Here is a 20,643-nt window from a genome sequence, read left to right as displayed (position 1 = left end):
ACACAGAGCACCAGGGCACTCCTGCTGAGCACTCTTCCCCTACACCCAGCCTGCTTCAAGCCTGAGCAGCCCTCCTCTGTCCTCGGGATGGAGGAGAGGCATTAGGGGGCAGCAGACCCCCCCAACCCCAGCTGGGATGGAGTTGCGTTTTCCTGCAGTGGCCCATATAGTAGTGTCACAGCGATGTTTTGTCTACTGCTGAGCAGTGCTGGCACAGCACCAAGACTCTCTCCAAACCCCCTGGGGCCAGCAGGCTGGGGTGGGCAAGAGGTGGGGAGGGGACATGGCCAAGGCAGCTGACCTAAACCAACCGAAGGGATACCCCATGCCACATGGGGTCACACGCAGCAACAAAAGCTGGGAAAGGGGAAGGAGAGGGAGGGCTTCGTTATGAAGACGCCTGTCCTGAGCAGCCACTACAGATATTGAGGCCCTGCATCCCGGGACATGGCCAGACACTGCTTGTTGATGGGAAGTACAGATTTTTTTTTCTTCTCTCTGTGCTTCCTTTTCTTTTTCATTTTTTCTTCCTCTTCCTCTTCCCTTTAATTAAATTACCCTTATCTCAACCCATGAGCCTTTTTGTTTTCTTTCCAGCATACTTGCTTCTTCCCCCTCTCTTCTTTCAAGGAGGGGGAATGAGAGAGCGGTTGTGGTGGGGCTTGGCTGCCCAGCAGGTTGTAGAACAACCACAGGCAGGCAAGCCAGAAAGCCCCTCTTTGGGGTGATGGGACGGCCTGGGGGTGAGCAGGGAGCTGCGGTCATGGTCAGGGTGCAGGGGAGGAAGGCAGGGCCAGGCACAGCCTGGCTGAGCCAGGACTGGGGCCAGGGGTGAGCTTGGACGCTCAAAGCAAAGGCAAGGCTTCTCACAGCTCTTCCTCGCATCCCATCTGGTTTTGTTAGTGCCATTTGGATACAAATAAGCCCAGCTCCTGTTTGTTCAGAACCACGGAGTTTGCCAGGTTGGCAGTTCTTTCTGAGGCACACTTTGGTCTTCTCTCCTTGCGGATGACCAGAAATTCACAGCGACTGTGAGCTGCCTGGAAGAATCCAGTCCTGCTCCGTGGAGCGGGGGGTTCTTTTCTGACCTCAGGGTGTCTGATGCATGAGTTGTCTCAAAGACTCGTTGCAAAGCAGGTGCTTGGGCTTTTATCCAGACCTTAAGAAAACCGGCCTTCTGTTTTTCTGCTGGAGATGCATGTGCGGATTGCAAGTGTCTTTACTCCTGCTCTTGTGTCTTCTTTGCGATGGATGAAAACCCACCAGTGCAGCCTGGGATGCCTGGGACAGAGGGATGGGGAGAATGGAGGCAGAGTGCTCTCTAAATCTTGCCTTTTGGTTTGGATATGGTGAATTTAGGATTTCTTTTTACAGAGGTTGCTTTTTACTGCCTAAAACCTTTCTGGAATCTAGTGGGATTTTTGTTTGTTTGTTTGCTTGTTTTCTCTGGAGGGACATGTGTATTAAAGATCGCTACACTGGAAGTCCCAGGAACTTTAAGGCTGACTCTAGCTGTATGGAACAATGTTTTAAGCATCTGAGAGCTGACAGGTTTAGGATGAGGAGTGTTTTTGCCTCAGGAGCCAGCTCCAACCCACATGGCACCGGTGGGTGCCAGAAGGCAGCGGGAGCTCTGGGCACTCCTCCCCAGCCCTGCATCAGGCAAACAAGAGCCTCTGGTAGGGAGAGCACATTGCCCAGAGCTGCCTTCCCCAGGTGTCCTTTGAGATTTTGTAACTCCTACTGCTTTTGCATAGAATTCTCAGCTGACACTGACATCTCTGTGACTCTGCGTTTAAGGCCAGAGAGGAGAGTTCCTCTTCTGTTTTACTGCTGGGCTGGGGGTTAAGAGGTCAGCGCCTATATGGCCCTCTGGAGTCTGTTCCTGTAAAGGACTGAGCTTTGGGAGCTGGAAACATCATCCAGCTCTTCTGGGAAACCTTGTCCATTTTCTTTATGGCCTGTAATGGATGGTGGGACCCCAGACAGGTTTTGGTTGCTCCTGCTGCAGTGATGAGCAGCAAGAAAACTTTTAAAATGATAACTTGTGTTGCTCATCAACATTAAAATGTGTCCCTTATTGCACACTGGTTCCTTCAATCTGGCAACTCTTTTTGGCTGTCTTCAGCAATGTCTTTTTTTAAGTCCTCTCAAACATGTCTAGGTATCAATCCCTTGGCATCCAACAAGGGATTTGGGGAACATTGCTACTGACCATTGGGAAATAACCCTTTTAGTCTGTAGATTTAAGCCTCTGTGCAGTTTCTCTGGACCCCAGACCGTGCATAAATCACTGCCTTGCTCAGAATCAGAAGAACTTGTTGAGTCATTTAAATTCATTCAGTTTGTGGTGGGAACTGGAACTGATAAAGTGCTGTACAAAATGCTTATGTACTCGCATAGCATTAGCAGCAGAGTAAGGAAAGATGTGGCTTAATGGAAGAAAAAAAAGATGCAGGGTTCCTTGCTCTTGGCCATGCTATCACTAACACTTGTGAAGCTGAGCAGCTGATCTGCATGTAGGTTCCCTCCCCGCCCCCCCCCTTGCTCTCACTGGTGTTTAGTGACTGGATCATGGAAAACATGTTGAGTTTTCCCATTTTTGCTTACGTTCCTGGAAACTACTGCCTGCTGTGTCTTGTGCCAAGTATATACCATATATACCATATGTTTCCCCAGGGGCCACGGTGAATTTTGAAGCTTTGAAAGTTTTATGGAGTGGTTTGAATATACATGTTGACATTAACAACATAGATCTTCTAGAAGACCCCCAAACCTGACCTCTGGTGCTGAGGCAGGAAGGGTTCTCAGCTACATTTGTGCGCCCACCCACCCAACAAACACATCCTGCTGCTTGGGCCCTGGAGCATTTGGGCAGAAACATGCTGATTTTTTTAAAAGGACAAATTCTGGATCCTTGCAAATGCAGGATGCTTCTGTATCTGAGGCAGGGGGGGACGAGAAGTCAAAAGTTATTCCTGAAGCCTGAGAATAGCTAAAAACATTCAGCAGGACCTGCTTTTATTTGTGTCCGTAGGTCTTATACCCATGTAATTTCTAACAACCAGGTCAATTTGTTTGATAACTGTGAAACTCCCAAGAAAAGAAGGCTTTGTGAATGATGATGTTTTACAGCCACCTTTGCAACTTCGTGAGGCTGGAATAAAACAAATTATTGGCAAAATCGCGTGCATGGAGTCAGGGAGCTCCAAGTGCTGCGATGGAGAAAAACGTTCTTCTGCAGAAAGGGGCTCGCAAGGCTGGCACTCGGTAAACGTCCCACGAGGAACCAGCCAGCGGTGAGCAGCAGCGGCTGTGCAGCGGTGCTATGCTGCCCTCAAGTGTTGCTTTTTAGCGGTATTCAAATCTGCAAGGCCTGCGGTTGGCACTTTTAAAATTTGGTGGTTATGCTTCGAGAAAGGCCTTTGCAAACACGCCGATTATTTTACCTTTTATGTAGGAAACTTCCCGCTTGAAAAGTGGGCTTATTTGAAGTGATTGATTTAAACAGCGTGTTGACCAGGTGGTCTGTGGTTCAAGTCTGGCATACTGCAAAGCAAGGAAAACAGCAGCTCAGTGCTTCAGCTATCAGCCACTCACACATCTCTGGAAATTCAACTGGATGTTCCTTACCTGCCCTGCTGTTGTGGGGTCCCTGAGCTGACTTTGTAGTCCCTTTCATTTGTTCTTCCCAGCCATGCAGGGGGAGAAGTGTAATACATATGGTGAATGGGTATAAATTAAACTTGAGAGCCACCAGCAAGACAGTCCAGAAACCTTCATGGGGCTGACTTGATGCTCTCGCATGCTGTAACTGCAAGCTCACACCTGAGCCTTTAAATTCTGGTGTAGTGTGCATGGGGTTAACATAAAGACCAGGCCCAGCACCCCAGTGTTCAATTAAATTGTTAGCCAAGCATCCAAAACTTTAATTTCTTTCAATTACTCAGGCTTGCTTCTGTAGTCCTATTTCCCATGCTGTTAGTGCTGTCACCTATGTTTAGCAGGTAGCATTAGTGGCTGTGTCAGACTGAGTAAGGTCCCCAGCGTGACTCAGTTCTCACAGAAAGGTGCACAAAGAAGGGCAAAAATATATGCAAAGCTCACGTAGGGAAAAAGGGTTATTTCTGCGTGATGGGCAGGGGTCACAGAGCATCTTACCTGATGCGTGTTTTTTTCCCCCCAGTGAGATGCAGTGGAAGCTGTTGACTTTTTCCCCTCGAAGCAATTTCAAAGGATCTGCCTTACCAAACACCTGGGCTTGTCTAACCCTTGCAGCCCGTGTCTGTGCAGAGGCAGACTTGTGCTGTGAACAGCTGTGCACTGGAGAGGGACAAGGGCACGGTGTTTCTTCTCTCTCATGCCTGGTGCAGCACCAATGCCTGCTCCCAAGGAGCGGTTCCATGAGGCAGAAAGGTGCTTCCAGTGCTCCAGCTCACAGTGCTCGATTGAGACTCGTGATGGGTAGCTGGGAATGGCCACCGAAGGCATTTATTTTTCTTACGGTAGGAGGTGAGTCTCTTTGAATTCAATGGTAAGTTCCATCTTCATGTCCCAAAGGCCAGCTCACCAGCTCTCTGTTCCCTGCAAGGGCTACAGGATCACCCACGGAATTGTCATGGGGTCTGCAGAGCCACCACGTGGACTTGCCATTGGGGGCTGCAGGGCCACCACAGGAACCCCCAGAGGAACACCCACGGCTCACAGCGTTGGGTGAGGGGCACTGCCAGGCTGGGCAGAGAGCAGAGGCCCCAGGGACCCCTCTACAGAGGTTCCAGCCCAGGTCCCTCTGAGCAGTGGGCTGAGAGCCTGGCCTGGTCCGGTGGTCTCTCCCAGACAGCTCGGTGGAGTGTTTTTTGCACTGGGTGCAGGAACAGAGCCACATCCCATCCCGGCCATATTCCCTTCAGGTACTTGACTCCCAAAGGGGCTAAGTCCCATTCCAGCCATCCTCCCTCCAGAGGTGCATCCCTGTGACACCAGCCTCTTCTCAGAATGAACCCACTCACACAGAAAACAAACTGGGAGCAGGTGCCAGGTGTGAAGCCTCCTGGAGGAAGCCACAAGGCAGCACAGCACAGGTTGGAAGACATCACATTCATGGTGAACCAGCCCAAATACCCATGAACAAAGTGTGGCAGCAGGATGCTGAGTCAAGCACAGACAGATCACTGTTTGTATGTGCAGGGGATGAGGTGTTCCCTTGACTGCCCTTCACTGAAAAAGAAGCTGGCTTTGGCCACTTTGGCATTTTGTACAAGGCTTTGGCCATTTTTTTTTTTTTTCCAGACAACTCCACAGATGGAGCAGTAACTAGATTTTGCTTTCATTAATCCATGGGCAAAATGCTGCAGAAGAAGGGAAGCTGGCAGGCCTGCAAGTGCACTTGTGCCCATCAGTTTGCACTGCTCCCAGCAGCTTGGGCATCCTTTGCTGTGGAGCTACCACAGGAAAAGCTGAGCAGGAACCACACAAGAGCAACATGCCACATCATTTCCACTCTTGGGAACAAAATCTGGATGGCCACAACTGAGACAAAGCAGTTCTTCATGCATTTAATCCATGGCAACAGACCTAATTTGCAGAAGGACTACACATCTCCAGCTCCTCTTTGTGCAGAGCTCTTGGGCAATGCTGCTGCAGCTGGCAGAGGTCAGCCAAAAGCCATGTCCACATCCCTGCTGCTCTCTGCCCACTTTTCTCCCTTCAGTGAGCCTCAGTGGGGAAGGGAGCATTCTCCTTGGGTTCTTTTCTTTCACTCCCTCTTCACACACACTTCCTTTGTCCCACCTTGCTCTTTGCATTCCTCTTACAAACTGTATCCAAAGCACAATCTCAGCTACTTACATTGATATGCTCCATTTACAGGGCTATAAAACACTCATAAATCAATACTAATATCATTGTTTAAATATGAATATATGTATATTGGAAATAGAAGACTGTCTACTCCTGTTCCCTGGGTGGAATGAAAAGTAGCTTTTACCCTGGAAACTGTATCAGCACATGAATCAGATTCCTGTATTGCCTGTTTGTAGCTATTAGCATCTGAAGAGAGATTCCACTTTCTGTAGCACCCAAGCAAGCATCCTGCCTGTGGTTTCCCCAAAGACCGACACCAAACCTCTGATTTTGGCTCTCAAACCAATCAAGAGGAGGCAAATGCCCCAGTCACTGGTGTAGTGGCTGCTGAAAGAGAGCTGAGTCCCTGGAGGCCCTGTTCCACATACCAAACCCTGCTGTGCTTTTATTGTTTGGAAACCACAGCTACACTTGATAACTTGGCAGAGACACAGCCATCAACTAGGTCACTTGGATACAGTCTCTCCCTTGCTGTTAAAGAGCTTCCCCATTCCTAAAGTCCTCTCACAGGGTAGTGGCAGCTGCTGATTCATCCCCCTCTTCAGGAAAACAAAATGTGAGAGCTGGAAAGGCAGCCAGGCAGAGCAAGAGGCGCTTTTTCCATCCCACAGCACTTGAGAGGAAGATACATACCCTCTCCATGTGCTTGCTCCAGGGCAAAGGAGGAGCTGAGGCCATTTTTGCTCCTGAATGTGCTACAGTAAAGTAAATACATCAGACTGAAGCCAGAGCGTATCTCCATGGCACTGGGGCCCCAGGCAGAGATGTTTTCTTGGGGTCATCTTGCTTTGGAAGGAGACAGTATTGGCAGCAGTTTGCCAGGGCTGCAGGTGCTGCATTGCTGGGGTCCTGCTCTGCCTTGACACAGGGCTTCCAGGGTTACTGATTTCTGCCTGCAAAACACACATCCACTCAGCTGCTGAGAAGGCAAAGCAACATGAGTAACCTTGCTTCAGCAGCTGCAAAGCGGGCAAGGAAATGTGCTGAGACCTAAGATGGGAGCTGGGGGCTTCTGTCTAATTGCCTCACCCTGAGCAACCTGCTGTGCTGGGAGCAGATCCCTGCAGAGAGACCACCCCGACTGCTCCAGAGCCAGCACAGCCTGCTTAGAATCAACTGCCAGTCCCAGCCCCTAGAAAGTTCAAGGCTGTAGTTTTGGGGAGTCATTCTTGTTGTTTCCTCAATAATTTGGTTCAGGACTCTGGTGCTGGGGTCTCTGCCAAGCCACTGTTTCCACCCTACTTGAGTGTCTTTGCCATGGAAGCACACCACAGCCACCCTGAAAGGCAGACACACGTTCAGATCTGCCCAGCCCCTGAGGGGCGCAGGGCAATGACACGTCCTCTCATCCCACCAGCGGTCCTGGGGGACTTGTGCCAGCAGCCGGGCAGGGAGGCGGGTGCCACAGCAGTCCCACCAGCCCTGCTCGCAGCCTTCCCTTCCATCCCCTCCCCTCATGGGCCGCCATCACAGCACGGCGGGGAGGGACGGGCCGCCCCGCCTCAAAATGGCGGCGGGCAGGCCCAGCCTCTCCCGCCACCCTCGGCCGGGGCGGCGCCTGCGGCAGCATGGCGGACGATAAGGTGAGTGGGGCGGGCAGGCCCGGCGCGGCGCTGCGGGCACGGCGCTGCAGCCTGTGTGTTTCCCTAGGACCCGCTGCCCAAGCTGAAGGACCTCGCCTTCCTGAAGGGGCAGCTGGAGAGCCTGCAGCGGCGGGTGGAGGACGAGGTGCACGCCGGCGTGGGGCAGGTAAGGAGGGCTGGGGCCGGCCGGCTCTGCTGCCCCGTCCCCTGCCTCAGCCTCGCTCCTCTGTGTCCCCGCAGGATGGCTCCCTGCTGGCTTCTCCTTTCCTCAAGGGCTTCCTGGCCGGCTACCTCGTAGCTAAACTCCGCTTCTCAGCAGTCCTGGGTTTTGTGGTGGGGACGTGCACGGGCATCTACGCAGCGCAGAACTACGCCGTGCCCAACGTGGAGAAGACGGTCCGGGACTACCTGAGCTCTCTGAGGAAAGGTGGGGACTAGCGAGGGGAACCTGGCCGGCAGCAGCTGTGTCGGGGCACTCCTGGGACAGGCAGTGGGGCAGGAGGTTCCTGCGGCGCCCGGACACGTCCCGTGTGCTGCTCCTGCCCCTTGGACAAGGGCTTCGCACCAGCCTACCATTGTGAGATGCCCCCAGGTCTGGTTACGGGGTGTCGGTAACCGGTAACGGTGAGAGGCAACCACGCCATTACCCCCAGCAGCTCGGACGTGGCAGCAGCCAGCTGGGTGCCAGCTGCCTGCTCCCTTGGCCGCTCTCTCTGCAGACCCCCACCGCTGTCACTGCCCACGTGCCCTTCCACCGAGCAGGCGCCCTGCCCTAGGAATGTGCTTTGTGTGGCTTCCTGGGGAGACTTCTGCTTCTCTCCTTAATGAGAAACAAAGCCATTCCCTTCCTTTGTATCAGAAATGTAACAGGTAATATCCTGTTTTAATCAGGTTCATTAAATTCATGGTATTTGCTCCCCTCTTGAATGTGCCAGGGTGTGAGTCTATCTGGCCTCTCCCCATTGGTAGCAGCTCATCTTTGCTGGCTGCTACCTGGAAATGGGTATGTTTGGTAAAGCCACTGGCACTCTGCTCAGCCCTGCACCCTGGGTGCTGCAGCGGGGGCTGTGGGGACTGATGCTGCTCTTGTCTGTGGCTGTGTACGGCTCCCATGCTCCCCTCCTGACCCTGTGCAAGGTGGATGGCACAATCCCATTCAGCTCTTCATCCGTCGTGGTTCTCATCGAGCTGACAAAGCTGGTGCTCTCCCTCTTCTTCCTGCTGACCTGGGACCGGCAGCTGCTGGGAGTTGCCGTGTCCTGGCACCACGTCGTTCCCTTTGCCCTTTCTGCCCTGCTCTATGCTGCGAACAACAATCTGGTGGTTCACATGCAGCTCTTCATGGATCCCAGCACCTTCCAGGTCCTGAGTAACTTAAAGATTGTCAGCACTGCGCTCCTCTACAGCCTCTTCCTGCGTCAAAGACTCTGCATGCGCAAGTGGTTGGCACTCTTCCTCCTGATGGCTGCTGGGGTGAGCTACAGCTTTGGAGGCTTGCAGGACCCACAGGACTCTAGCAGCCCCTCCAGGATGCAGCTGCACATCACGCTCGTGGGCTTGTTGCTGATCTTGGTGTACTGCCTGATATCAGGCTTGTCTGCTGTCTACACAGAAGCTATCCTGAAAACCCAGGCTCTGCCTCTCAGCCTTCAGAACCTCTTCCTTTACTTCTTTGGGGTCCTGCTCAACTTGATCGGCCATTTCTGGAGCAGCACAGAGAGAGGTTTCTTGGAGGGCTTTTCCTCCTGGGTGTTGGTGATTGTGGTCAGCCAGGCCTTGAACGGTTTGATCATGTCTGTGGTCATGAAGCACAGCAGTAACATCACCAGGCTCTTTGTGATCTCCTGCTCTATCCTGGTCAATGCCGTACTGTCTGTCATGCTCTTCAACCTGCAGCTCACCCTCCTCTTCTTCGTTGCTGTCTTGTGCATCGGCCTTGCTGTTCACTTGTACTATGGGGTCACATAGCTGTTGCCTTCCTGCCCTGCATGCACCAGGGCAGCCTTTGTTTGTTACTCAGGGGTGTTCATTGCTTGTGCTGGGGCTGCTGTTAGAAGCGTGGTGGTGCCTCTTCACCTTTTCATTGGCGAGAGGTGCCTGAATGTGTTACTGTTGGCCTAAAGCACATGCACATGCGGACACTGCTCAGCATGTACGTGCCCAGGAAGCAGGGATAGTGCCTTGCCTGCATTCTGCTCCAGCCTGGCAAGGACTCCATGCCATGAGGCTCCTGCTTGATCTGGTGGACCCAGGCTCTACAGTGAATCCTGAGCCCCTTGTCATGTAGTACATCACAGTCAAGCTGCTTCTCCCACCTTCTGCACACCAAGGCGCACACCCACCCCCCTGTGCCAGTAAATGCTGTTGCAGGGTTAGCTCTGGTGTGCTTCTCATGTGCATGTGGCCAGCCCTGCTGCATGATCCCTGCCAGAGGCACCGGACTTCTGCGTGGCGCAGCGTGCTGCTGCCTGAAGAGCCCTGCGCTGTGGCTGGGGGCATTGCTCCCACCTCCTCTGCAGTTTTCCAGCCTAACCCTCAACCCAGCCCCTGGCTGAAGATCTGGTGGGCATTGGGCTTCATTTTCCTGTCCTGGGCGCAGCATTACTACCCGCCTCTGTGGACAGTATGAGGGAAGTGTTTTGCCTGCTTTTCAAAGGGGAGACAGCACCTGAGGTTGTACAAATGCTGTGGCTAGTGAATTCCTGGTGGGCAGAAGTCACTGCTGGCTCTGGCGCGGTTATTAAAGCTGTGTTTCAACAGTGTGCATGTGTTTGTCCTCCCTGCAGGAAGGCATCTCTGTCACTTCACAGAGCCTTGCTCTGCCCCGTTTGGGGACACATCTGATCCGGACACTCCTTGGTGAGGGGACACCCACTTTATTGCATGTGGCTGCGCACCCGCAGCCATGAGCCCTCCCGTGGTGCGTGCTTCAGCCTTGTGTCTGTGCCTGCCTGGTGCCACGGAGGGCCCTGCCTGTGCTGTTGAGAAGCCAGCGCAGACTGGACCAGAGGCTTTGTCCTAAGCAGCAGCTGTCACTGTGGCTCGTCTGTCCCCTGGCAGCAGGGGTTGAGGTGGCAGGGAACCGTGGCCGCGCTGTCCTTGCTGTCAGGGCGGCTGTGCCCCCCATTCAGGGACGCTGGCTCAGGGTGCCTGTGTGGTGGCATCAGCTGAGCCATGGCTTTTGGCTTCCTGCAGCTGCTGGCTGTGTGCAGAAAGCTCCACAGCATCCCGCAGCACCTCCTGCAGCAGCGCCCGGTACCGGTGCTCCAGTGCCTCCGCCTGCTCCTCCGCCTGGTGCCGCTGGTCCCAAAGCACCTGTGGGGACAACCAGGCCCCCCTGGCACCCTCCTGGCCCCTGCAAGCGGGGTGGTGCCAGCAGCTTGGTGCCCAGCCCTCCCTGCCCACCTGCTGCAGGTGCTGTCTCCAGGCCTGCATCTCCTGCCGGTGGCTCTGTAGCAGGGCCTCCAGGTCCTGCTCAGCTGCCTCGCGCTCCCTTCGCGCTGCCTCCAGGCTCAGGCGCAGCATGGCCACCTCCTGTTGCCAGCGAGCTGCATCCCACTGCGAGGAGAGGGGCGAGGACAGGGATGGATGTCTGGGATGTCTGAGAGAGCCTGGAGCCCTCCAGGTCCACCTCTTACACCTCGTTCTGCCTGGGGCTCTCCTGTGCTCACCTCCTGCCCCAGCGCTGTCCCATCCCCGAGCTCCCGCTGGAGGAGCAGCTGGTGCTGAGCCTGCAGCCGCTGCCTCTGGGCCTTGGCCATGGAGTATCCAACCTCCAGGGACAGGCATGGCCAGCACCAGCTCCCTGCCTGGCAGAGGCAGGGCCATGGGGCACGCTGCGAGGTGCTGAATGTGGGGGCACCTGGCGGGGTCTCGCTCACCACGTGGCCCCCGGTCAGTGCCCGCTGCTCCTCCAGCAGGCCTTGTCCCGCGCTCCCTGGGGCTCGGCTGGTCCCTCCCTGGCAGCTCTCACTGGCCCTTGGTGCTTGGCGGGGAGAACGATGTAACATAAGCAGTTCCCCCTGGCATGGGGCACATGCCCATCCCCTGCTCCTGACCTGCTGCTGCCTCCAGGCTGGCACCATCTGGGGACATCTGGGTCCCAGGCTTTTGGGCTGGCGCTGTGGTCCCTGCAGAGATCGGGTCCTGTGGAAGCAAGAGGAGACATTAAGGGTACCCCGGCATACCTCGGTACTTCTGTGCCCAGGTCCTCCCTGGGGGAGGTGGTCATTGCCTGACCTGCGCCCACCTTGGCACTAGGCTGATGCACCTGGTTTGTCCCAAACACCTTGGTTGCTGCCTGCTTCTTCTCCCACCTTTGGCTCTTCAGTACCTGGAAAAAGGACCTGGGGATGCTGGAGACTTCCAAACGCGAACACACCCCACCCAAACCACCTTTCCCCCCATCAGGTAGCCCCTGGGTGCTGCCCTCAGTGCTAGGCGAAGGCCTGGGACACCGGAGGATCAGCACCGTCCTGGTCCTGGCCAGGCCACAGGGCGTCCAGGGGAGCTCCCCCACCTGCAGCTCACGCAGGGCTCTCTGCAGCTGGGCCACTGCTCTCTCCTGCTCAGGGCAGCCAGCTCCAGCCAGCAGCTCCATCCGCAGCCCTCGGATCTCCTCCCGCCGCGCCGCCACCTCTTGTGCGGGGTCCCAGTGGGTGGGCGACACTGTCTTGGCGGCCCCCTTCACCCGCTCGGCCAGCGCCAGGGCTGCCAGGATCTCCTCCCCGGGGGTGTCTGGGGGAGCAGCAAGTCCTGGGTGCCCAAGCAGGGGATGTCCCCGGGCTGGCACAGCATCGCTGCTGGCAGGGGTGAGCTGGTGGCTGGCACGCTGCTGTGTGCCACAGCAAGCAGGGGGACGTCGAGGAGGGCAGCGCGGTGCAGTCCCAGTGCTACCTGGCAGCGTCACGCACAGCAGCAGGAAGGTGAGGCTGTTCCCCTTCAGCAGCTGCTCCACGATCCAGGGCAGAGCCCCGGTGCCTGATGCCAGGATCGTGGGATGGGGCACCCTGCCAAGAGACCCCCCAGGATGGGGCATGGAGCCGGGCACGCGGTAGCAGGACCAGGCAGAGCCACAGCTCAATACGTACAGCTTGGGGCAGGGTCCTGGGAACGCCAGGATGCGGAGAGCTGCGCGCTGCTGCCTGCCGCCCTCCAGCTGCCGCTCCACGGTGAGGGTGAAGAGGCTGCAAGCCCTGGGGAGAGGCCGCAGTGAGCGGCACCGTGCGGTGCCTGGACCAGCCCCTGCCCCAGGCCCTGCAGCGGCCTGGCCCTCACCCCTGTGCAGCCGAGTGCCCGTCTGCTGGGGGCTGCCCTGCGCACTGCGGGAGTGCAGCTGGGGCAGCCCCCAGCCCCCACATGTAGACACTGATGGCAGCTTGGGCATTGGGCACAGCGATCTCCATTGCCTCCTCCACCATCCTGGAAGCAGAGAGAGGTGAGCAAGCAAGGAGGGAGCCTCCTGCCTCCTGCCTCTGCGTGCCCAGGCCCCTTGGGGTTGCAGCTGCCACTGCAGGGCACCAGGTACCTACAGGCCCAGGGGCGCGATGTCCATCACTTGCAGGGCTCGGCCATCAGGACGGAGCAGGTCCCAGGCTTTGCCCTCAGCACTGACCTGGAACAGGGCTGTGTTAGACATGGGGCAGAAAAAGGGGGCTGCTGGCACCCACCAGGACCCTGTGTCACAGGACAAGGGGCTGGCAGGGAGAGACTTTTGACCAGGAAAGGCCAAAGCCTTGGGAACCCCCCAGATCTGTGTAGGGCTCATACTGAGGTTTCCCACACTTGGGGAGCCCTGTGAGGAGGTAAGAAAGCCTGAGATGCAAAGCTCTCTGGTCCTGCATGCAGGACTGGGCACCAGGACTGCAGCAATACAGGGTCCGGCCAGTGGCAGACATACAGGACCCCCAGCTCAGAGCACCCCATCCTGGCCAGCCCTGCTTCCACCATACCTGGACCAGGCTGACCGTTTGCAGGCCCTGTGTGTCACTCCCTGAGGCCTCCAGCTCTTGGAAAACGGCTTCGATCACCTGGGAACAAGCTGGTCAAGCTGGGACCTGTTGGCTCTTGGCACCCGTGGCTGGTTCTCACACGTACCAGCAGGACTGGGGTCAGTCGGCCGATCCTGGAGCCCAGTCGCCCACTGGATGTTCTGTCACCTCTCCACAACCACCCCTGTACCCTCACCTGCCAGACGATGCCTTGCAGCGGCAGCTGGGTCCCAGGACCATGGGGGTCCCACAGCAGCAGGGACACGCTGTAGCCAAGGGGCACCAGGGCCAGCTGGGGTCTTGCCAGCTCCAAGGCCTTCTCCTGGTAGGAGAGATGAAGCCAGCAGAGCACAGGTGGCGTGGCACAGCCGGGACAATGAAGATGGCCCAGCACGGGGGGGATCAGAACAGATAGCACAGCCGGTATGGCACAGCACAGCACGGATGGCATGGCACAGGTAACGTGTCACAGCACGGCAGCCACATCCCAGCACCCAGGAGGAAACGGGGAGGGGGTGAGAAACACCAGCAGAGCCACACGTAGGAAAAGACCCAGGACCCAAGCATGCCTGAGGAGCCAGCAGTGGTGCTCAGCACCTCCTGGACAGGAGCCTGGTGGGCTGCAGGTGTGCCCCTGGTTCCCCTGGCTGGGGACGAGGGTGCAGAAGGACATGGGGCACACGGTACCTGTCCTGCATCCAAGTGAAAGATGCCATCTACAGTCAAGCAGCTCTCCTGGCATGGAGTGAGTGCGATAATGTTCCCCATCCCAATATGACCAGTGCAGGGTAAAGGAAGGACTTGAGCACACTGGGCTGGAGATGGTGAGGGTGGCACAGAGGGTGGGGGAGACCCCTGTTCCTTCTCCTGGTGATCCCCAGGAGCCCCCCTTCATCCTCCCCCCAAAGAGATGGACCCAGAGGGGTGTAAGGCTGATCAGCCAAGGACTTCAGCACCCATCGGGGTCCTGCATGGGCAGGCACATGCTGGGCAAATGGCTGGGATGAGGCTCCCTGCTGCCATCTGAGCCACCAGGGTCCCTCGCCCCTTGGTGCCCCCCGCCCCTGCCACTCTCACCTGGATCTCCTTCTCTGCAAGAAGTAGTTGCCGGGGATCTCTGCTGCTGGTCCCCCAGCTCCCTCCTGGCCCTGAAAAGGAGTGTGGAGTGTGGCCCCCCTGCCTGCCCTGGTTCTGCCCCCCCACTCCCCCCAAATCTTCAACAGCTGGGGGCCAGGTCCTGGGGCTTCACATTGTCCCCGAGCCCTCCCACTGTGACCATGGTGCTCAGAGCCACCGGGGTGTTGTGGACGCCCTCTCCCCACCGGCACAGCTGGCAGCCCGGGCCCCAGCACTACCTGCAGCCTGGTGGAGTCCCATGGCCGCTCGCACACACACCTCCTGCTCGGCCTGTGGGGACACACGTGGCAGAGGGACAATAAGCAGGGTCCTGCCCGAGCACCCACCGGGATCTGGATGTGCCCCTGGGGCCACTGCATGCGGAAAACAGGAGGCAGCCACCCCCCAGCCTCCCTGTGATGTGCCCCACTCACCTCCCCAGCATCCATGGCGAGCTCAGCACCGGGCTGCCAGGGCAAGGGATGGGGTTATGCAGGGCGATCATGTTCCTGTGCATTATTGATGGGTATCAGGCACAGCTGTGTGGGCAGAGCCAGGCGGGAACTGGGTCCAGCCTGGAGGCACCATGTTCTGGACGCTGAGGTCTTTGAGCCTTGGAGATCATTTGACCTGGGGCTGTTCACCAAGTGGTGCCCCGAGGATGCTGCCAGCCCTCCGGGGCCATGGTGTGGGGCGAGCAGTCCCAGCACTGTGCGTTACTGGCGCCAGGCTGTCAGTCTGCCCCGGGGTGCCACCTCCCCACACACCCTGTGGCTCAGCTACCCAGAACTTGCTCCCAGCCCCACGAGCCCCCTGCGGCCATGGGAGGCGAGCAGCTGCCTGGACCCACTCACGGCCTCAGCGTGCTCCCGGCTCCCAGAGCGACATCTTTGCAAGCCAGGGACAGGAGATGAGGGAACTTCAGGTTATCTAGGCAGAAGAAGAAACCACAAGCCACAGGCACACACTCACTGGAGATCGGTCATACCAAGAAAGCAAAAAAGGAAATGCTGAGGCTGGGAATCCTGCCGCCTGCTGCAGGACCCTGCGCCCTGCTCCAGCGCCAGCCTTCAGCATCGCCACGCTCGTTTCCTGCTCACCGCCTCGCCCAGCCTGCATTTGCTGGCAGATCATACACACAGTACAGTGAAAGTGACACCAAAAATACCCAGGAACGGATTTTAATGAGAAGGGAGGACAGATCTGGGGGACAAGCACTGCTTACCCACAGCCAATCCCTTCCTTCCCCATCCTCCCCATTCCCCCAGGCTCGTTCCTTCCGCAGCTGCCCACCATGACCCCCTTCCCATGCAGTCTTTTTTTATTTTTTATTTTTTTCCTGGAGCCCCCCACTTTCCCCCAGCATCCCATAGTCAGTTTGCTCTTTCCTGTGAGGTGTTTTCTGATAACCCAGAATAAACCAAATTCCCTCTTATCAGTTACAAAGGTTCCAGCTGAACCTCTTTGAGGTCACACTTGAGGAGTTCATCCACTAGTGCCCTAAGAGCACTTTGAGAGGTCTTTGCTGCGGTCTTTGTCATCTCCTGCTCATTAGGGTTTGTGTGTAGAGATATTTAATTTGTTGTTTCTTGTTTGTTGTTTCTTTGTTGTTGTTGTTGTTGTTGTTTTCTTGTTTTTTTTTTCCCTGTCCCTTGTTTTTTTTTTTGTTTGTTTGTTTGTTTGTTTGTTTTAGAACAGGAGAAGAAGAGGACAGCCTGCAGAGGTGCAAACACGCTGGACCCAAACTCCTCTTGATCAGGGCTGACAATACCAGAGGGGCAATGGGTGTAATCTGGGACTGGGGGTGCTGAGGTTGGATGTAAGGAAAATCTTTCCAGGGACAGAGCACAGCAAGGGGGGGGGGGGGTCTCCCCATCCTCGAGGGTTTCCCAGACTCAGATGGGAAAAGCCACCGACACTGTGGGACACCGCTGAGGACAGTCCTGTCCCACTGGGAGCCTGGATGGGGGGAGAGCCCCTCACGAGCACATCGGGCTCCTGTGAGCCTTCTCGCCGAGCTCCTGGCCGTGCAGCCCCTGGGGCTGAGCAGAGGTGGGGACCGCCGCGCGTCTCCTCCGTGCCATGGCCAGCCAGCCAGCCCCGGCCACGCAGAGCAGGGCGAGGGCCGTGCAGACGGGAGCAAGCACCGCAGCTCTGTTGCACTGCAGCACCGAGGCAGGCACGTCTCTCACCAGCATGCCCTGGTAGTGAGGGGGCGACTGGCACGTGTAGTCCTGGGGCCAGCCCTGCCTGAGGCACCCCGTGGCTGCCAGCGCCTGGAGGGCCCCAGCCCCGGCGCAGGTGCAGTTGTAGGGGTTCCCAGCCGCAGACACGTCCTGCAGGTTCCCCAAGAGCTTCACCTCGTCCCACGGCCACTCCGTAATCAAGTTGTTGTCAAGGTGGAGGGAGCGCAACGTGGGGTAATTCCTGATGGAGGGGGCGGCCAGCAGCAGGTTTTGGCTCAGGAGGAGAGTCTTCAGGGAGGGGAGGGAGATGTCGACAGCATGGAGGTGGTTGGAGCTCAAGTCCAACACTTCTAGACCAGGAGGCAGAGGTGTGAGGACTTTGTCCAAGCCAGTGTTGGACAAGTTAAAAATTCGGAGGGACGCCGGCCACTGGCAAGAGGAGGACGGGCTGGCCACAAGGTTGTTCTGGCTGAGATCTAAGTGCTGGAGCTCGTGCAGCAGCTGCACGCTTTTGCACACACCGTGGTAGGATGTCAGGTTGTTTTCTTGCAGAATCAGGACCTGGAGCTGCGGGAAGGCCCCCTCACAGAAGGCAGGCATCAAGCTCCCATCCCCAAGGCTGTTCTGTGCCATGTCCAGGGAGCGCAGAGCTCTGAACACCTTTCCGATGCCACAGGGCAGGCTGGTGACGTGGGAGCTGGTGACAGACAGCTCCTGCAGGGTCCCCAGCCAGCTGCTCAGTTGAGAGAAGTCCTGCTGGCGGCCCGTCAGCGGGGCAGATGTCACGTTGTGGAAATGCAGGGACAATATGGGCAAGTTCTGGCCAGCCATTTCATCCCAGCTGCTCCTCCCCAGGAAACTGCAGCTCTCAAATGCCATCTCCTGCACCCGGGTGTAGGAGAAGAACTTTAAGACACGGGCGAGGAGGACCTCGGGCACCAGGAGGTCACCAAAAATGATTTTCCTGATTTCAAGTGTGCTGAGCATGTCAATGGTGGAGGGATCCAGGTCTCTGATGGGGAAGTCAACATACCTCTCCAGCTCTCCTCCCTGAAACTCCACAACAGAGGCCGCGAGGCACTGGATGATGCTCCCTGCATTGTCCTGGGACAGCCTGTAGCACACACAGTACTCCTGAGTGCGATTGAAGAAACACCTGCCCTCCGCCTCCAACAGCACCAGCCCCAGGAGGAGGAGAACAGCCACCCTCATGGCAAACAGCCTAGAAATGAGAAGAGCAGTGGTGTAAGGCAGGGGCAGCTGAGGGGACCATTCAGACCAACAGAACAAAGGGCTGACTTGGCCAGGATCAGCACTGCAGAAACATCCTTCATATGGACACCGAGCTGCACTCATCGCCCCTTCCAACTGCTGGTGGGTCCAGCATGCTCCACCAGCACCCGTGTGGCTGCTCAGCTGTGACTCAGGGCAAAGCTCCCAGCCCTTCGTAATCATCAGTGCAACACCCAGGAGCTCCACCTGTGCCACCCGCTCCTCTTTGGCACTGGCCCGACCCCAGAAGCAGAATTTCAGCGAGACACGGAGATAGGGTGCAGACATTCCTGTCTGTGAGCAACCAGGAAACTTCACAGCTCAGGAGCAGCTAGAAATGTTGAGTTATGTACAGCAAAGACAGATCTGTTGGTTTGAGCACAGGATGGGACAGCCACACCTGTTTGTTTCTCTGTGCAATCTGGGGCAGGAAATTGCAACAGAGAGCTTCATATTTTCCTTTTTCTCACCCAGGGATTTGATTCGTTACCAGCCTCAAAGGGGAGAGTAGAAAATAGTCTCTGACAGTCTCTGTACACCCTCGTCAGCATCAAGTATAACTGCAGAAATCTGAAGATTAAAGGCTCCCAAGTATGCACTGACTCAGCTCTGCCAAAGAAGGGTGATGGGAAGGAGCCTCAGGGGGTCTCAAGTCCAGCCTCCAGCCTGGAGCAGGCCTGTTGCTGGCACCAGCCCAGATCAGCCACAGCTTTTCCTGGCCAAGCCTCAGAAACCTCTGAGGACAGAGCTCTCACCGACTTGGTGCTGCCGTGCACCACCCTCCCCGGGGGGACCCTGCTCCAGCCCCTATCGCGCCAGGAGCCGCGTTCGGCAGGGGTGGGCTGCGCTGAGACTCACCGGCCAGCTCCCGACTGAAACGCTTCCTTGCCCAGTGGCTGCTTCCTCTAGCTGCTGCCAAGTCCCCACCGTAGGTGCCAAAAGCTCTGCAAGTGCTCAGCTCTCCTGCGCCTGATCCTCCCCTGCCTCCAGCCCCGTGAGGCCACAGTGACCGCAGGTGCCTCCCAGTTGCTGTTTGCACATTCGCAGCCCTGTCCTGCTGAAGTTGAGTTTAGTGAGCGCCTCCCGCCCTGATCACTGCGCTCGGGGCAGGCAGATACCAGCAGCAGGCTCCTGAGTGCTGCAAGGCTCCTTCCGAGCGGCTTCCTGAGCAGGATGGGGCCAGTGGTGCCACGGGAAGCAGCAGCCGCCCAAGTTACTTCTGCTTTGCTTCCCTGTAGCGAAGGCTGCCCTGGGCTGCAGCTGGAAAGGAGTTCACTTACTGTCCTGGGAAGGATGGGGAACGGCGTGGCAGTAAGCTGCCCTAAAATGTGCTCTCAGGAAAAGCCCCAACACACCTCAGCCTCCAGGTGCTCTGGGTTTGCCATGCCCTGGAGCCCACTGCGTGGTTAGCACCCAGCAGGAGGTGATGCAGAAAGGGAAGGGGCTGCGATGCCCCGTGTCCAGAGCATGCCCTGTCCCCGTGTCCTGTATAGGATGGGGACAGTTACTGACCCAACCTTCCCCGCTCCCACCACACACGGCAGCGCTGTGACAGCACTGCCTGAGGTCAGCCTCTTGGCTTGGCTGAGGAAATGCCCTGTGATCACCTACTCCAAAATGTCCATGCCCCTCAGCAGCAGCCACAGGCCGCTAGGCATTCAGAAAGATTGATCTCTCAAGGACTTCTTCCACAGGGCTTTCTCTGCCTACATTGGATTTCAGAATGGATTTCAGAGAGAAAATGAAGCTGCACAGCTAGAAGCAGCAGTTCCCAGTGTGTGGTTAACCAGTAGTGCTGCAGAAAGTCACAGTCAGCACAAGAGCAGCTGGGCTGCAGGATGCCTGCCCCACGTGTCCTGGCACTGTCTTGCTGGAATGGGCAAAGGGAAGATCTCCTTTTGGCTGTTAATCTCCCTGTGGTTCACTCTCAGTGTCTCAGGGGGTTCTGTACTGCTTTCACTTCCTCTCCTTGAGCAACCCCATGATTCCCCTTCCACGTTCTCGAGTTACATGGAACTGCTGCCCTGTGCATCACGGAAAAATCACAGCAGATGCCCTGAGCCCTCCTCACTCCTTGCTCTGGTGACAGACATGGCTCTAACCATCATGAATGACCTGGTACCTTTTGTTTTCTCTTGCTATCCAAATTCCCCCAAAGATCTACCAGAGAATAATTTTTTAAAAAAAAGGAAAAAAAAGAAAAAGAAAAAGAAAAAAAAAAGAAAAAGAAAAAAAGGAACTTTGTCTCCTCAGTGGTCAGCCACTCTTGGTTTCAGTGACATTTGGTTTTGGAGATTTCCTTTGGGTGATGACTATCTGGTTTTAATTACCACCATGGAAGATCCCAGGATACTGAGACCAATAATCAGACATGGCTGCTGAGTCTCTGGGCTATTTTTGGCTTCAGCAAAAATGAAAACTTGCCCTATAGAGATGGAAACCTTGCCTGAGGCTGGAGACTGACCAGTTTTTCTCCCTGCAAGGCATAAGGAATTCTTCTTGGTAGCGTTCCCTGCCTGTGTATGCTCATGTCTGTTTCCAAGCGAAATGGAGACGAGGTGATGGCCTGCAACAGCTGCAGCCCAGAGATGGTTTGGAGATGGTCACCGCACGCTCTCTGTGGCTGAATCACGG

General features: G+C 56.5%; 3 protein-coding genes across 3 annotated transcripts; 2 read left to right on the top strand and 1 right to left on the bottom strand.

Annotated features, from left to right (window-relative positions):
- Nucleotides 1-7,359: 7,359 nt before the first annotated feature.
- Nucleotides 7,360-8,364, top strand: LOC118173723 (SLC35A4 upstream open reading frame protein). The gene is made up of 3 exons (XM_035338545.1): nt 7,360-7,445; nt 7,513-7,611; nt 7,686-8,364. Exons 1-3 carry the CDS (start codon nt 7,431-7,433, stop codon nt 7,881-7,883), a joined length of 312 nt encoding a protein of 103 aa, XP_035194436.1. The 5' UTR covers nt 7,360-7,430; the 3' UTR covers nt 7,884-8,364.
- Nucleotides 8,365-8,406: 42 nt separating this feature from the next.
- Nucleotides 8,407-10,207, top strand: SLC35A4 (solute carrier family 35 member A4). Its single transcript, XM_035338544.1, has one exon. It carries the CDS (start codon nt 8,445-8,447, stop codon nt 9,411-9,413), a length of 969 nt encoding a protein of 322 aa, XP_035194435.1. The 5' UTR covers nt 8,407-8,444; the 3' UTR covers nt 9,414-10,207.
- Nucleotides 10,208-15,153: 4,946 nt separating this feature from the next.
- Nucleotides 15,154-19,381, bottom strand: LOC118173721 (toll-like receptor 2). The gene is made up of 3 exons (XM_035338543.1): nt 18,868-19,381; nt 16,264-17,959; nt 15,154-15,164 (listed from the first exon to the last, which is right to left on the bottom strand). Exon 2 carries the CDS (start codon nt 17,947-17,949, stop codon nt 16,531-16,533), a length of 1,419 nt encoding a protein of 472 aa, XP_035194434.1. The 5' UTR covers nt 17,950-17,959; nt 18,868-19,381; the 3' UTR covers nt 15,154-15,164; nt 16,264-16,530.
- Nucleotides 19,382-20,643: the final 1,262 nt, after the last annotated feature.

The sequence above is a fragment of the Oxyura jamaicensis genome, chromosome 13 (genome assembly GCF_011077185.1).
Source record: "Oxyura jamaicensis isolate SHBP4307 breed ruddy duck chromosome 13, BPBGC_Ojam_1.0, whole genome shotgun sequence".
NCBI classification, from domain to species: Eukaryota; Metazoa; Chordata; class Aves; order Anseriformes; family Anatidae; genus Oxyura; species Oxyura jamaicensis.
This window is presented reverse-complemented; position numbering and strand designations above follow the sequence as displayed.